The 18,207-nt window shown below is 35.4% G+C and overlaps 1 protein-coding gene across 1 annotated transcript in view; it reads right to left on the reverse strand.

Moving 5' to 3' along the window:
* Positions 1-18,207, reverse strand: part of LOC136981990 (fat-like cadherin-related tumor suppressor homolog) — a 461,240-nt gene that overhangs the window by 69,220 nt on the left and 373,813 nt on the right. Inside the window, 1 exon segment of the mRNA XM_067278416.1 lies at positions 11,569-11,734. Coding sequence (XP_067134517.1) covers positions 11,569-11,734 — 166 coding nt within the window.

Raw genomic sequence — 18,207 nt, forward strand, 5'->3', positions numbered from 1 at the left:
TTACTGTAAGTTTTTTAAAAAATGATTTTATTGTCTTATTTGTTTGTTTAATTATTTTCAGCTGTTTTTGATAATACTGCTGATGAGGGGTATGTTAACCCGAAACACGTAAATTACTACTACAGGTGAATTTTAATAAAAGTTTTGTTTTTCTGATCTACATGTCAATTTTGTATCAAATATTAAACACCAGTGTAATGTCCTACTAATAAGTAATGTCCAAGCAGACAGTTAAAGATAAAATTAGAAATAAGGACAGTAAGGCATTGTTAATTGTAGGTATGTATGTTTGTTACGCAAAGGAGCCTACACAATTCAATGTATCTACACAAAATCTAGCATTATATTCTTCAAATTCCTAGGAAAAAAAATGTGGGGTTCCCATCCTCAACTACCCCTAAAATCCATCTTCTTTTAACTTAAGCCCATAAAGACACCAGCCACTGCTGAATTATTGGGCTAGAAAACGACTATATCAATATTAATAATTAAAGATAATTTGGAACTAGAGTTAGGCATTAAGCACCATCTCTCGCTAAATTTAATAATTAGAATTTTTAATTAAATAATTTAAAATAAATTTAGGCCTAATTGGAAGAAAAGAATCGGCCCGAAGCGGGACTCGAACCCGCAATTTCGGCTCACCAGATGCGTTGCCAATTACGCTACCCAGCCTAACTCTAGTTTCCAATTATTTTTAATTATTAATATTGATATAGCTGTTTTCTAGCCCGATAATTTGGCAGTGGTTGGTGTCTTTATGTATAACGGGTTAGTTGTTGTTTATCTATATAACTTAAGCCCAGTTAACTTTTTGTTTCTTGCAGTTTCTTGGGTTAATAAATGCACATTTAGTTACTAAAACAATTATTTTTATCACCTCTCTCAATTCCACTTCCGTTTAAAAACCCAAGTAATACCAAGCACACGTTGCTAGTATAAGAATAAAAATTATCATTGCTTTGGTTTACTATTTGAATATGAAAATCATCAATGACCAAATAAATAATTTTGGGTCAATTTGGTATTATTTAAAATATGTAAATAATCCTTGGAACAGTATGATTTATGTGATTATGCAAATGCTGTTGAATTTCTTAATTTCTACCAGGAATCTTCAGAATAGTGTTTAAATACAACAGTGACCTGATTGATATTGTGAAAACTTTTAGTAATATGTGTTGTTGGCATTGGATCCTACAAGAAAAGGTCAGTATCAAGTTAATAAAGTATAAAGTATGTGTTTTTATTGTCATATTGTTGGTCATTTTTTTAAAAATTGTATTTTATCTTCAAGTTGTTAACCATCTGTCTCTGGCTGGAATTTAATAACGGACAGATTTAAACTGACCCAAAATTATTTGTTTGATCATTATTATTTAAATATGTAAATAATCCTTGGGACAATATGATTTGTGATAATTTTCAGCCACAGACGTAACCCAACAAACATCCAGTGCCGAATCTATTTTCGACAGCCACTAAGTCTTCTGGGAAAAACCCATGAAAGAAAAACTTGAAGGAAATCATTGAATGGATTTTCTGCAGTGTAAGGTAGGAATCGACCCTTATATATAAGATTTTTTGAATTATACAAACATCATCCTTTTTGCATAGTTCTTGTCACCATGCATAAATTTGGAAAATTCAGATCAATAAAATCATTAAAATACACTGGGTGATCGGTTAACGAACAGATCTAATAATGAACACTTTTGCGAAAGATTTTTAAGTTTGGAAAACGAACACATGTTCGAATAACAAACACTGCACAAAATAAACACAAGAAGAAGTGACATAAAATAATGAATATCGATTGGTCTTCCCTTGTCTTCAGGCAACAGTTCAAAACTTTTCGGAGCGTGGGAGACGCTCAACCCAGATTATACTGATTGGACAGTATTCCTCCGAACTTTGAAACTCTCCCTCGTAATTCCAGCCTTCTATTTTTCTGAGAGAAACAATTCTATTATTGTATTTGCGAAACTGTCAGGTGGGCACTCGTTAAGTTTTGTGTTGGTATTTATTTTCAAAAGGTGAGAGTATAATAGCAAAGGTAGAGAGAGTGGGCAGAAAATGTCTGATGTTGCTGGGTAGTATAGCTTGAACAGGTCTACATAGCCCACAGTTCAATCTTATCTAACAAGGGAATCTTATGGTCTTGGAAATTCAGTTCGGGTTGAGACTTTGCAGGTTAGTAGTATACCTCAAGGGTGTCCATCCAGAAGAATTGTAAAGTGCACTAGCCAAAAATTCCAAGAAAAAGCGTTCTGAAGTTTTAAGTGCAGCTCATATACTGGTCGATTTTACACTATGGCAGCACAGCGAAATGGCTGAGTCTGTAGCAAACTTGCTTGCCATGCAGGCATTCTAGGTTCCATCCTACCTTTGGCTAACTTTACTTTTTTTTTTTTTTAATTGTTTTAAAAATTACAACAAGTTTTAAATAAAGTTAATGACCTAAAAATATTATCAATTAAATCATAAATAATTTTATTTTCTATATGAAATGACTGTTACAGCTAATTAAAATGTGAATTAAAAATTGTGATAACCGACAGCGAATGGTAAGCGAGGATTAACAAACACACTTTGTTAATTTACAAAACTATACTTTTATTCGCTACGCTACAGGGTTCTTTTACACTGGATCCCAACGTGTAGGCGGTGAAATTACAACGTCCAGGATACATAAAACAATACCACTAATACTACAAGGGTCCTTATCTATCTTAAACCTACTTACAGACTATAAGAATGGAAAAAAAAAGAGAATATAAGTACAGAAAAAGGGAAAGGTGGAAATACTCGGGATTTCTACTCTGGATGCTCCGTGACACTGGACGGGGTTACTGATGCCTCCGATCATCTATCTCAGTAGGTACCTCTCATTCACTTTGTCGATAATCCACTGTCAAATCCATCCAATAAGATTGGCAGTTCATCAGGAAGGTCTTTGTCTACTTTAACACTAGATAGCGTCACCGTCTCGAACTCACTCGTCGAGCTCCAATTCTTATCCTATGTCGTTCCGACTTACAACCCGTGGTCCATGACCTTTCTCGTCGAGAGCCGAGATCCCTTCTCTTTCTTTCTTCTTTTCTTCTCCTCTCTGTTTTTTATTACTTTGTTTTTAACAATGCTGTTTTTCCATCGGAGGCATCACTCCCCATCAGGTAGTAAAACAATTAGATAGTAAAGTGATTAAGAAGGAAGTCTTTTTTTTGTCAACAGGAAAGGGAGAAAAACAAAAGAAATCTTAAACCTAACTTAAATTTATAAATTTATCAAATACAAAATATACATTAATATGGCCAACGGCCACAAGATAATATTTTATTTTTAAAAAGTTGAATAATTCCAAATGCATTTTTAGTGGAAGTAAATTAAGACTTTAATTACTATTGTCATTAAAAAGTTATTACAGATTTTAAAATATAATGGCGTCATTGTCGATTAAAATTGGGTTTTTAATTTGTTATAGTTCAGATTCTCATACTCAAACTAACGTGCCAGTTCATTCTGGACTTTCACAGGATTAGAGTGTTCTGTACTGTGATATATTATCGAAATTTTTAAAATATTGTGAATTGAAAATGTTGGTTAATGAAGAAATCGCGAAAGTATCAGAAGCTGCAGATGAAATCAGTCAAGATTCATTATACAGTGAAATGTTGAAATTGAGGTTAAAAGATGCAGTCGTTTATTATGAAAGCTTACTTGCAAAAAATAATTTGACTACATTGAAATCTTCAACTTCAATTTTTCGTGAAGCAATGTTGATGGGTGAAGAAATTTACAAACATACTATGGACATGCTGGCTGAAAAATACTTGTGACTGATGAGAACTTGCTCATGAAAATGAAAACTGTGACGAGGAACCTTTTGAAAAAGTCGAAAACCATAGCTGACCAGATGAATATGAACCAGAAAAAAAAAAAAGAGAGGTAGACCATCTTTCTTTGGATTACAAAATTAAAATTGTTAATATGTAAATCGCAAAGGCTCACTCCACGTGGAATCTACAAACATTGGAAAAAAAAAGGATGCAGCCGGTTAAAAACAAGGAATATTTATCCCAATGGGAAGAAGATATAAAAAAAAGGAGGAAATCAATTAGATAAGTATGCAGCAATCAATTCCTGGACACATGATCATTTTGTTGAAGCCCGAGAGAATTATCAACAAGTGACTACTCGGAATTTATGACAGTGGGCTTTAGCAGCAGAACGACGATTTACAGATTTTGAATTTAAAGCTTTTGACAGCTAGGTTCATAAATTCAAAAAGAAGCATGGAATTCATCAATGAAAAGTGACAAAATTTGTTTCAAAAAAAAGAAACGACGACGATCAAAGAAACCTTCGCTTCTGCAGACACTTTTTAAACCCAAAAAGTTCAAATTAATATCGAATTTCAACAAAGATTTTGTTATCAACACTGACCAGACAGGTAAATTATTGCAGAGTATTTACAAATTCATTTTGCTCTCTATTTTTACTACTCTCTGACAAAATACTTCAATTTCGGTTGTTTTCTCTTTCCAGGATGTCAATATCAGTCAGTGTACAACAGAACCCTGGATGAAAAAGGAAGCAAAACTATTTTCATCAAAAGGCATAACACGAATAAAGCGATGCATACATATACCTCTCAATATGCTATCGCTCTGTCTGGAAAAGTCCTACCTCGAGTATTTGTTTGTTTACAAGAAGCAATCGGTAACTTTGGCCCCCAAGTTCAAAAAACAGTAAATGAATATGCACAAAAATGTAAAAATGTCGTAATAAAATCTTCAAAATCTGGGAAGCTAATGACAGGACTGTATATTGACTTTCTCAATCATTGTTTAAAGTCTTATGTGGGAAAAGAACCGTTTCTATTAATTATTGACTCTTGAGGTGGATAAACAAAGCCTGAATTATATGACAAAATCTTTCAGGATGATGAGAAATCACTGACTTATGCAATTAGAGTGATTCCTCGCAAGAATGTACTCCTATTGTTCAACTGTGACGTCTATTTTTATAAACAGGTAAAAAAGCTGAATAGCTGTATCTGTTGTCAGAACGCACGTGGTGAAAAAATAAGTCCGACGAGAGGATAAAGGAAATTTTAACAACTTTATTTTAATTTTCACCCGCGTTTGTTAAATTATACAGGATTCTCGATACACGTTTGTATTCCGACACTCCTTTTACAAAATCACTTAAAACTCGGCAGAATCGTAGTCGAAAAACTCGCGACAAAAGAATTGATGTACGCGACGCGTTACAGAAGGGGCGCGAAAAAGAAACTTATAACTAATTACTTAAAACTACTTATGCTAGAGAGGGAAAGAGAAGATGTAGAAAATAGGACAGAACAAGACAAGAACGGGTACCCAAACTTAGCTAGTGAACTCGTGATGGTGGCTACAACTCAGGCCTTCTTGGACGATACGAGATTCGACGACCGTAATGTTCGAATTTTCTACTTCGTGTTCTTCCGATAGACTTCCAGAAGAGCCTTTTTATCAGATTTCTAGAGTTCTTCTCTAGATTCCGTAACGTTCGGTCTGCTGCCTCCTTCGTGCTCCCGTCGGCGCGAAATTCCTGGAGACCTCACTAAACACGTCCTCACAGCTCGTCGTCTCGGCCCAAAAGTGGCCAGTCTATCACTCTTTTAGCCCCTGCAGGCTATCCCTTTTTCTTTGTCTTAAAACCAGTTCGTTGCCACCCACTGAGAGAAGTTTCCAGAAGAAAGAGAGCAGGGAACAAAGGGTAGAGAAATAAAGGGAAAGAGGAATATATACTATATATATAAAAAAAAATATACAAAAAAAATATGGCGTAAGACCACATACGCCCCCCACACAAGGTTAATTACCGTAATGCAACTTACGGTAATCTAATCTGCGACCCCTGAGGTCGTACCGTCGTTGCGGTGAAGTATTTAGTTTTATTCCAGGATCACTGCAGGTGTTTCTTTTCTCATACCCGTCTTGGTTATCCTGCGGCTCGTCTGGAGCGTCGTTTGTTCGATGAGTCCAATTCCTGATGTATTCATCAACATCTTCATCGATTGGATCGTTACTAGGGTTTTCTTCTCCTGGTTTTGTTGGACATTTGTATGATTCACGTCTTTTTGTGTGTTTGTACATTGGAAAATGACACAGTTTTAGGCGATCGATATGTACAGTGAACTTATCATTCCTATTGTTATTGCCGATTTTCACTGTGACGGGGCCAAGCTTACGTAAGATCCGATAGGGTCCCTCATACTTAGCAGAAAATTTTCCCGAGTTCTTATTTCTACCTTTGCGAAGAAGCCATACACGCTGTCCCTCGCTCCAATCGTTTAATTCCCTGATTTTGTTAATACGTTTTCGATTAGCGCGATTCCGCCGTCTCCTCCTATTATATGCAGTCTTTCTTATGGCGTTTAGTCGATCTCTTAATTCCATCCCGTAAGGTCTTTCAGTCTCAACGCCCTGCGCTTCCTCGGGTAATGCAACGGGTATGAGGTACTGCCGAGTGTTAATCGGGCGGGTAGATCTAATTATAGGTTTATGGGATGGCCCTTTCATTCCTGTTATTTCTTCAATTGAATCTGAGAAGCGTTGAGGGTATTTTTCGAGGATACCAAAAATTTTCTCCCTTTCAGCTGGTTCTAGGCCATCAAGCCCTTGAACTTTAATGGGGGTGTTAGCGAGGCAATTCATTAGTGAAACGACACTCCCAGATATGTTATGCGGCTTAGCATTCATCGACTTTCTTAGGTTTTCAACAATTTCCGGGATGTTCTTAATGACATCCATGCCTAAGATAGCCTCATATTCCACGTGTTCGGGGAAGGACATACACGCTATGGTCGTAGGGTGTTCCGCTTCGCTATAAACTACGGTGACTCGAATAAGTTGTTCGCACTCCGTTACTATCCCATCTATGCCCCGTATCCCCAATTTTTCCTCTCTAACGTTAGCTCCCCTGACGCAATCTGGTGGAATCCGTTTTAAAATTACTGAACTTAGCAAGGACTTTTCTGCTCCAGTATCTATGAGCGCGGTTACATCCTGATTATTCATCTTACCCTTAAGGAGCGGGAGACCTTTATCTGATTGAAAAACGTGTGTAGCCAGATTTAATTTTACACCAGGAGCGCGATACTGGCAATTATGACACTCCTTTATAAGTTTAAATTTTGATCTGTTCCGGGTTGGGCAGCCCCGGGCAAAGTGTCCGGTATTTCCGCAAATGAAACATTTCTTGTTCGAAGCTCTACGTTCCCTATTCTGATTACGCACGAGTTTATTCACTGCTTCTGTTAGATTCTCGATTTGCCTCTCTAAGTAGTCGATCCTATCTCTCTCGTCAATTCTGGGGATCGGGACAGTATTATGGTCGCATTACTAAGCCTGGGATCCTCTTCTGCCGCAGTGTAAACCCCCTTTCGCTCAATCTGATCGCTACACTCTCTTTCGATTCTTTCCTCTATTTCCGCAAACTCGAACGCCTCCTCTAAGGATTTTGGGGACCGTCTCACTACATTGGCTCTTATCTTTCCGTTTAATCCTTTTATAAACCTCTCGGTGATTACATCGTCACGCAGCGCTTCGATTTTGCTATGGTCCTTAACCGCTCTGGACAACAAAGTCCTCGTACGTATAGAAAAATCAGTCACAGATTCATTGGCCGCTTGTCTCAAGTTTAACAACTGGTCAATAATATTTTTTTCCCCGGCCTTTCTCTTATCAAAGCATTTTATCAAGTCGCGTTTTATATCCTCATAGGAGGAAGGATACTGTTCTAGAAGACAGAAAAAAATATTTAGCGGCTCCCCTTTCAATCTAGCCTGGAGGACTGCAATTTTCACGACATCACTCCAACCCGCTAAGTGTGCGATATTTTCCACAGTCTGAAAGAACTGTTTTACATTTACTGAATCGCTCTGCGAATTCGAAAACATGGGTATCATCCCTAGGAACCCGGTGACTACTAACGGGGGATTACAGTTGGCCCCGTCACCATGTACAGTACTTCCTACTGGATTACTCATCGCCATAATAATATAACACTTCGCGATCAATAAATGAATATATACAAACTATAATAAACGTTCCCAATGAAATTCTGCCGAATAGTACCGACAAGGAGTTTTTATAGTCGGAATCCTGTCGCGGACGCCATTGTTGTAAAACGCACGTGGTGAAAAATAAGTCCGACGAGAGGATAAAGGAAATTTTAACAACTTTATTTTAATTTTCACCCGCGTTTGTTAAACTATACAGGATTCTCGATACACGTTTGTATTCCGACACTCCTTTTACAAAATCACTTAAAACTCGGCAGAATCGTAGTCGAAAAACTCGCGACAAAAGAATTGATGTACGCGACGCGTTACAGAAGGGGCGCGAAAAAGAAACTTATAACTAATTACTTAAAACTACTTATGCTAGAGAGGGAAAGAGAAGATGTAGAAAATAGGACAGAACAAGACAAGAACGGGTACCCAAACTTAGCTAGTGAACTCGTGATGGTGGCTACAACTCAGGCCTTCTTGGACGATACGAGATTCGACGACCGTAGTGTTCGAATTTTCTACTTCGTGTTCTTCCGATAGACTTCCAGAAGAGCTTTTTTTTATCAGATTTCTAGAGTTCTTCTCTAGATTCCGTAACGTTCGGTCTGCTGCCTCCTTCGTGCTCCCGTCGGCGCGAAATTCCTGGAGACCTCACTAAACACGTCCTCACAGCTCGTCGTCTCGGCCCAAACTTGTGGCCAGTCTATCACTCTTTTAGCCCCTGCAGGCTATCCCTTTTTCTTTGTCTTATAACCAGTTCGTTGCCACCCACTGAGAGAAGTTTCCAGAAGAAAGAGAGCAGGGAACAAAGGGTAGAGAAATAAAGGGAAAGAGGAATATATACATATATATAAAAAATATACAAAAAAAATATGGCGTAAGACCACAATACAAAATTGCACTTATCTGATTGAAAATAATATTGAAATAAATTCCCATGAAGACTGTATAAAAATACAATCAATAGTGCATCATCAACTGTCATCGCCAATTTTTAATGAAATGATCCGGTATGCCTGATACGCTCCCAGGCTTTCTGATGAAAGAGAAATTTTCATGAATGTGTAGTGCTGCGCTATTTTATTGGTTTGTTTGTATAGTTACATATTATATTGTGTATGTGAAACATCGTTCGTTACGTGTCGGGATCTACTTTTTGTATGATTGTTTTCGGAATAGTATACTGTGTCACCGTTCCTGTCTACACCAGTCGGAGTGGCCTAATTGGCCAGGACAAGTCACGTGAGGAAGGGAGCATTCATGCATGACGGGTAACATAAAAGGAACCATCGCACGTGCTGAAGGACTTTCTTCTGGTTTTTCGTCGTGGAGAGGTAATCTGTTTCCATCCGTGAGAACAGGACATCCTCGACCTCGTGGTGTGTATCTATGGACGGTATATATAGTTTACGGAACAAAGTAAGATTATTATTGTAAACGTGGTATATTCATTTTCAATAATTTATTTGTTTGTAGTATTATTGTTCGTCAGTTATTGTATTGGTTATAATTGTTTATTATTGTAAATGTGGTATACCCGTCAACCATACTGTCGTTGGCTCTGATCCTTGATTTTATTAAAGTCGTCGTCGTCTTGTTTCAATTAGTATTGTACAGTCCTTTATTTCATTTACACCCAGACTCAATATATTCTGATATATTAGAGATCTAAACAAATGTAAACAAAGTATGTTTTCCAACAGATCTTTTAAAAAAAGGTTGTTTGTGTAAACAATCGTCCTTCATAAATTGTGCAAGATGTAAAAACAGTTTTTGTTTTCAATGTTTTTATAATAATTATCATTCTGGTACTTGTATGTAAAATAAAAAATTGACAAATAAAGACAATATTGTAAAAATTTTTATATAAATAAAACCCTACCCGAAAATTTGTTATAGTGGTAATTAAAGTTTTAATTTACTTCCATTAAAAATGCATTTGAAAATATTCAACATTTTAAAAATAAAATATTATCTTTAATTCACATTTTAATTAGCTGTAACAGTCATTTCATAAAGAAAATAAAATTATTTATGATTTAATTGATAATATTTTTAGGTCATTAACTTTATTTAAAAGTTGTTGTAATTTTTAAAACAGAATTAAATAATATTTACACCTTTAACGTGTCCAGCATAACGTTAATTTCCATAAAAACGTTTTTATGGAAATTAACGTTATGCTGGACACGTTAAAGGTGTAAATATATTTAATTCTGATACTTAGTTCCAGTAAGCATTCCTTATTATATTTTTAAAACAATTAAAAAAAAAAAAAAAAGTAAAGTTAGCCAAAGGTAGGATGGAACCTAGAATGCCCTCATGGCAAGCAAATTTGCTACATACACTGCCATTTCGCTGTGCTGCCATAGTGTAAAATCGACCAGTATATGAGCTGCGCTTAAAACTTTAGAACCCTTTTTCTCGGAATCTTCTGGCTAGTGCACTTTACACTTCTTCTGGGTGGACACCCTTGAGGTATACTACTAACCTGAAAAGTCTCAACCCGAACTGAATTTCCGAGACCATAAGATCCCCTTGTAAAAAAGATACAGTATACTCAAGAAGACTCGAGCAGCTTAAGGAGTCAAACAAAAATCACATCTGAGAAATACAGAACATTGAAGAGCTCATAATGAAACCTGAAACAGATCTGACGACAGAACGCCAAGAACTCTTGAATGAAGAACTCGGCAAGATATGTTTTCTTTTGAAAAAGAGGATTAATGCCGATATCTGCTATTAAAGATTTTTTGAAGAAGCAGGAGGATGTCAGAACAACAATCTTAGAATGGTATCCAAACCAAGTTGAGGTTAATAGGCTTAGGGATCTCTACAATTACAATGCTATTAATTTCTTCTGAAAAATCCCGAAGAAGAGAGAAAAGCAATCGACCATTAGACACATTCTTTAACCCCCACAAATGGGAGAAACATGACTAATAAAATGCAAGACTTTGTATATATGTATTTTTATTATTACATATAAATAAACATAGTAAGAAAGTATATATTTTTTATTTTGGGGGATCTCCAGAACAAAGTAATTAAATTTCTATAAAAACCTATGGAAAATCAATAATCGGTTAATGAACAAAGTGTTGGAACGGATTATGTTCGTTAACCGATCACTCACCGTACAATTTAAAGTTCTGTCGAAATATCTTTTGTGTGCATTTAATTCCAAGAAAATCACTTTATAAAATTGTTATATTTATTTTTATAATGATCATTATTTTTAAGTACTAGTGTAAAATATAATTGAAATATTACATCACTAGATATATAAAAAAATGAAATGTTTAGAGAAAGAAGATTCTTTATATATGTAGACAAACTGGAAAAAATAAGGAAAGAATGCAAAGGTGATGGAAACACAAACAAAAGCAATGATGACTAAAATGTAAAAGTAAGAAAGAGTTTGATTTCTGTAATCCATCTGTAACCTCGCAAAATAAGTTGCAACCATAAATTAACAGAAATTAAAAGAATTTTGTTGTATTTACCTCCGTATCCTGGATCACACTGGCATTCCAACTTCCTGTAATGATGTGGAGAAACGTAACTTAATACATCTGTAGTTACGCTGTAAGCAGAGGTTCTGTCTAACACAATGTGATCTATGCACTGCCCATAAACACACTTATCACTAGTACAGCGATTTTCCATTATCTGTAATAAAAAACAAAATGAAATATAAATTTTCTTTCTTACTTCTTAAATAAACCAAAAAAGAATTTCTCTGATGATTTTAATATGTATCAGTGTCATGCTTTCTTGCGGCAGTTTTGGTACCCTTGAAAATAGAATGAAAGACCCAAACATATTAGGATTTAAGAAAGAGATTTCTTTTTGATCTCTGAGAAAAAAAACCCAAATTTCATATACAGTATATATAATTATTTGTATTTTAATTTTAAACGTAGACATTTTAGTAAGACACAGAGACACACAGTTTCATCCTTCACAGTCGAACCATCCTATCATGTGCCAGGGCAACTCATGGTGAACATGAATAAAGTTTTCTTAAGGCTCATCAGAGAATAAAAATTGTATCTTTTATGAGATTAAAAAAAATAAAATTGAAAAACACATCAAAACTTATTTTCATTGTAATTTTCTTTAATGCTGGAATAACAAACTGTTTGTTTGTTTATTAAATTACAGCAGTACAACACTTGGGTGATCTGCCTAGGAAGATGCCATTCTAGAGGTCATTTGAAGTGTAACTGGCCCCTATTCAGGCATTACAGACGTGGAAAAGCCGAAAAACTCCACAGGGCCAGCCCATCCTGGCAAGGCATAAACCCATGACTGAACTTCCAGTGTTCAGGGAACGGAACCGCTTGGTTGAATCACAAATTCCTCACTCTATTTTGTCAATCAAATTAAAATTAAATACAATTTATCCAAATACCACACCGTATTCATTCAATGTTTAAAATATAATGAACAGGATCAGGCATTGTAGTTATACTCAGTCTTTGCATTAATTACTTTTTTAATCTATAACTTTTAATACAAAAGGACAAAAAATGTAATTTTTGGTGCATTTGTTATAAAAACATTTTTCAGATCTCTAAAAACAGAATAAAAATACAAAAACAAAACATCACAACACACAGTTTTCTTCTATTATTATATGAGGATGAGTCAAATAGTAACCTTAATATAATCATAAAAAATGTTTATCTGATTGGAGCGGCTATAATTTTGAGATACTGTCATTAACCATGAAGATTCAGTGTGTACAAGTACGTCAGTCATCACATAGATTATGATATCAGTAGACCTTAACAAAGATGATGGCACTCTTACAAATATGCTCCAAAGAAGAGCAGCATGCAGTTCTTTGGTTTTTCAGTAGTGAAATTACTGGCAACAAATGATGGGTTCATTACTTTTAGCCAGAGACTAAGTGAACAAGCAAGGGATGGAGATATTCTATATCACCAAAAACAAACAGTTTTGCACGACTCCTTCGGCTAGCAAAGTAATAATCACTTTCCTGAAACCATAAAAGTTCAATTATGGAACACTATATACTCAGAGGATTATCAGCAAACAGTACAGCATATTGTGACTTGTTTCAGAATCCTGAAAGTCCAAATACCACGGTTTGCTCAGTTCTGAATATTGTTACAACATGATAACACATGGCCACAAATATCTCTATGCATACAAAAAATTTTGAATCAGCATATGGAGTGTGTTTTACAATCCCCATCCACCTCATTTTGTACCGCATGATCATCATGTCCTTAAACCACTTAAGAAGATTCTCGGTGGCAAAAACTTGAGCAGCGAGGATGAGGTGAAAATTGATGCACGAGTGGCTGTGCTGACAACCAAAAGTGTTTTTTTCTTTTCTCGTGGAATCCAAGCTCCAACCAATAAAGTACTGGCACACGTGTTAAATATGGTGGGGATGTGATGTTCGTTATGAGACATACTGGATCCTGCGAGCAGGATGGTACAATAAATAGACTTTGATAACAATTTTTATAACACGAAGTATTTTATTTGTTCACAATGAGCTGGTTCTTTTTACTAAATCCCAACTTTATGACCTTATCCTAGGTCAGATACACAGGCATTGAATATATTATTATTTTTTTTTTCAATTAAACCAACAAAAAACTTAACTTTCTAGTATGTGACAAATAAATGTGGGACGATCTAACTTACTCTAACCTAAAAAACTAAACTTACAACTACCTTATAACTGAAGGAAATGAAAAAAATAAAAATTAAGAATAAAAGACAGAGAGGAAGATTAGAAAATACCAGGGGTTTTTCGAATCGATGAATGTTGGGGTAAGACACCTTCTCAGATTCTTTTCTCCTTTTATATTAATATTCTTTTGATTTCTTTCTTGCCGTAAACCTTATTATCATTCACTGGTCTCAATATTCTACTTAGATTTTCGCTGTTCTGTCACTTCTTTTTCGGATCCCTCGGCATCTTGCAGTCTCTCGTCGTATTCTATTTTCTTTCTTTCTTTTCCTCACTCTTGAGCACTGCCTTCCTCGTGCCTCTTCTAACGGGATCTCCTACCAGAATACCTCACTCTCACACTGTTTCTGCCTCTGGGCTTCAAACCCTCTTTTGTTCTCAGAACTGGTAGTCTTATCCCCACAGGAGAAGGATTAAGAAAGAATGTTCTAGAAAGAATTTTAGAACAAAGAGACAGGAAAAGACTTAAAACTAAATGAAAATATTTTAATATATATACAAAATATACAATGATCATGGTCGACGAACACAAAAATTACTTTGAAAAGTAATGAAGTATTTTAATTCAAATGTATATATATTTTGTAAATAATAAAATAACCGTTGAGTGTTTTTATTCTAAGTATTGTATTACTGGTAATAATGTAGACGGCTAGATGGCTGAGCAATCAACGTAACAGCCTACTACTCTGAGGATGGTGATCCATTTGGATATATTGTTGTAAAACGCACGTGGTGAAAAAGAGTCCGACGAGGGAATAGGAGAAAATTAAACTTCTTTATTTTATTTTTCACCTGCGTTTGTTAATTTATACAGGATTATATTTTGTATTTCGACACTCCTTGGACAAGGTCATAAATTTTTGACACTTGGGCAGAATCGTTATTCTAAGATCTCGCGACAAAAGAATTGAGGTACACGACGCGACACAAAAAAACGCGAAAAAAAAACCTATAACTAATTACTTAAAACTACTTATACTAGAGAAGGAAAAAGAAGGTGTAGATAATAGGATAGAACCAGACAAGAACGGGTACCCAAACTTAGCTAGCGAACTCGTGGTGGTGGCTATAACTCAAGCCTTCTTGGACAATACAAAATTCGATGACTGTAGAGTTCGAATTTTCTCCTTCCTTTGTGTTTCCTTCGATAAACTTCCAGAAGGGCTTTTGTATTAGATTACTAGAGTTCCTTTCAAGATTCTGCTACGTTCGGCTTGCTGCCTCCTTCGTTCTCCCGTTGGTGCAAAATTGACTTGGAGACCTCACCAAACACGTTCTTACAGCTCGATGTCTCAGCCAAAAGTGTCCAGTCTATCTCCCTTTTAGCTCCTCCAGGCTATCCGTTTCTTTTCGTCGCCACTCGCAGAGAGAGGTTTCCAGAAGAAGGGGGACAAGGAAACAAAGGGTAGAGGAATAAAGGGAAATGAGAAATATATATATACAAATAAAATATACAAAAAAGGTATGGCGTAAACCACAATATCAGGCCCCATCCCTCACCCTCTGATCATCCCATTCTGGACCAGGCCAAATCCATAATGGGCTTAGTCTCGAGTTTTTCGAATTGATGTCATCGAATTCACTCATGTTACTATGTAATTGTCATCGAACTCACTTGTGTAATTGGTAGTCTCGAGTTACACCCATCAAGCGAACTCGAAAGGTGAGAGGAAATATGTCATACTCACTTGGTTATGTGTGTCAATAAGCATGATGGAATTATTTACAATGCATCTGGGTTAATGATTCAACCAATCAACTTAACTGTAACAAGTTGTAAAAAAAATCAATGTGAATTAGTTTACATGTGTTACAGTTAAAAGTTTTGTCTTATAGCAATATAGTACACAGAAACAAACTAGAAACCTCCAATGATTTATTTTATTTGTTTCAAAAAATAAGCAAAGAAAAAAAAGAAATATTAGTAATATATATAGAAAAGAATAAGAAAATAAACAGTGGAAAATTCGACAATGAATTTACAAGAAAAAGACAATTCGATTTGTGGAGAGAATTAGTTGAAAAATTAATTGTGTGTGTCGGAGCTAAAAAAACTGTTGTGTAATGGAAAAAGTAATTTAATTTAATCCTTTCTTTATATAGTTTTCTTCCTTGATGTATTTCTTAAAGTGTCTTGTCTATTAAGAATATTTATTAACCAGAACTTAACACTTCTAATTAATAAATAATCTTAATATAGTGTTTATGCTCTTAATTTATACATATAATTTACTATCACTTTAATTCTCTTTTTCAATGAATTTGATACTTCTTTTTATTTTTAGAAAAATTTGCTGTATAATTTTATCAATTACGAATTAAATTTGTTTTATTAATGTTGACTTAACATGAAAACAAATGGCATCTACTTATTGTTGAAAAATTCATTGCCTTCTTAAACAACTCTTTTGGCTCTTTCTAATGCTTTGATTGAGATCAGAATAGCACCTCCGTTGTGGTGTAAAGCTAGTTAGCCTCATTGTGGTTCACCCTGGATAATGTCTACTTGTGAATTAAATGAACCAGCAACTTTTGGAGTCCAAATAATCTGTAGGATCTCCTGCACAATACACATCTTTTCAACCTTTTCAACTGAATTTTTCAATTAAACTACATATTTCTCCTCATTACAAAAACCCTTACAAGGACCCTAGTACCAAAGACCTTGTTCCTCAAATTAAGATATGTCAAATTAATATTGAAGGCATTAGTTGAGCAAAATGCCAATACTTACATAGAATTCTAAAGAATAATGAAATTGACATAGTTGTAATTCAAGAGATTCATACTGAGAATGAATATCAACTCCAGACAAGAAGTCTGATTCCTGGTTTTGAACTAATTAGTTCAACCTACCACAAAACATATGGCACTGCAACATATGCCCATAGTGACATTGAGGATGTCCTGTTTTGCAAAGCAACCACTGACGATAACATTCATGTGTTCACTATACCGGTTGACCTATTTACAATCAGCAATATCTATAATCCTCCAGTTACAATTTGACCACAACACATCATACCAGAATTACATCATCCTGCTATCTACTTGGGAGACTTCAACAGCCAACATGAATGCTGGAAATACCGTGACACTGATCAAAATGGTGACATGGTAATTAACTGGGCAGGGAAAATAATCTTTATCTTCTGTTTGATGCTAAAGATCGATGCACCTTCAGGTCCAGTGCTTGGGGTCGTGAATATAACCCTGATTCGTGCTTTGTGTCTTCAAATAAAAATAGACAACTGATACCAGCTACACGCACAGTTTTAAATCAGTTTCCGCAAAGCCAGCACAGCCCAATAATTATCAGAATTAGTATTCCTATAGTAAATAGTATACCACGTGCAAGATGAAATTTTAATAAGGCTAACCGGACTTTGTTCTCAGAAAATCTTGACAAATGTTTGGGGTGGATCCCACCTACATCCAGCAACTTTAAAAGGTTTGTTGGAGCACTATTTAGTGTAGCCAAAAAATGTATACCTAGAGGATACAGCAAAATTTATATCCCTGGATGGAGTGAAAAAAAGTGAATCACTGTATAGGAAGTTCCTAGAATCTGGTGATCTTGAAATAGGAGATGAACTACTTCATAGTTTAGATGATGCCAGGCACCTTAGATGGATAAACACTGTACAAAATTGCTCTTCGTCATGTACCAGGGTTGGAGTAAAGGAAGATTAGGACAGTTAGAAGCCACAATTCCTATTGTCGGTTTTGGTACTTGCTACGAGGTAAGACTTTACGATTCGAACGAGGAAAGCAAAGCTACTGTGTTGTCAAGAGGAAGATCGGAACTGAGTTATAGTTATAGTGCTAGTTATGAGAAGATTTTGATATTACTGTTATATATATTAACGATAAGTCAACCTAGAGATAATCTGATTATCGTCCTGTAAATTACTGTAATATTTTCGATTCCACGTGTTCACAATTATTGTCTTGTCGGGTAAGGTCAGTGTCAATTGTGTAGATAGGGGCCGTGTATAGGGAATCTCTTTGTTCTGTAAAAAGGGAGAGAATCGATCATCCTGTCAACTGTGTAAAGAAACCTCAGAAATATAATTTTTGTTCGGATTATCGCGTTCGTGTCTATTTTATTTTCGTACAGTCCTTCACTATTATCTTACCCCATCTTCAAACTGTATACTCCGGTAGACCACAGTACTACAACATATGGAAAAAATGTCAGCAGTATCTTAGAAAACAGTGTCACATGAATGTAATAAATAATGGCCGTTATTTTTGTAACAATAATAAAGCTCTAGAAAGAACAGAAAAAACAGTATTGGGAACAATATGAATAAAGAATTTATTTCAAAATTGTGTAATTATATCACAAAGGTGTTAACAATTTAACCACAATGTTGCTTCATAAAACTTTGGTTACAAAAGC

Source organism: Centruroides vittatus, unplaced genomic scaffold (genome assembly GCF_030686945.1).
Source record: "Centruroides vittatus isolate TY-2023 unplaced genomic scaffold, ASM3068694v2 contig_8, whole genome shotgun sequence".
In the NCBI taxonomy this organism is placed as follows: domain Eukaryota; kingdom Metazoa; phylum Arthropoda; class Arachnida; order Scorpiones; family Buthidae; genus Centruroides; species Centruroides vittatus.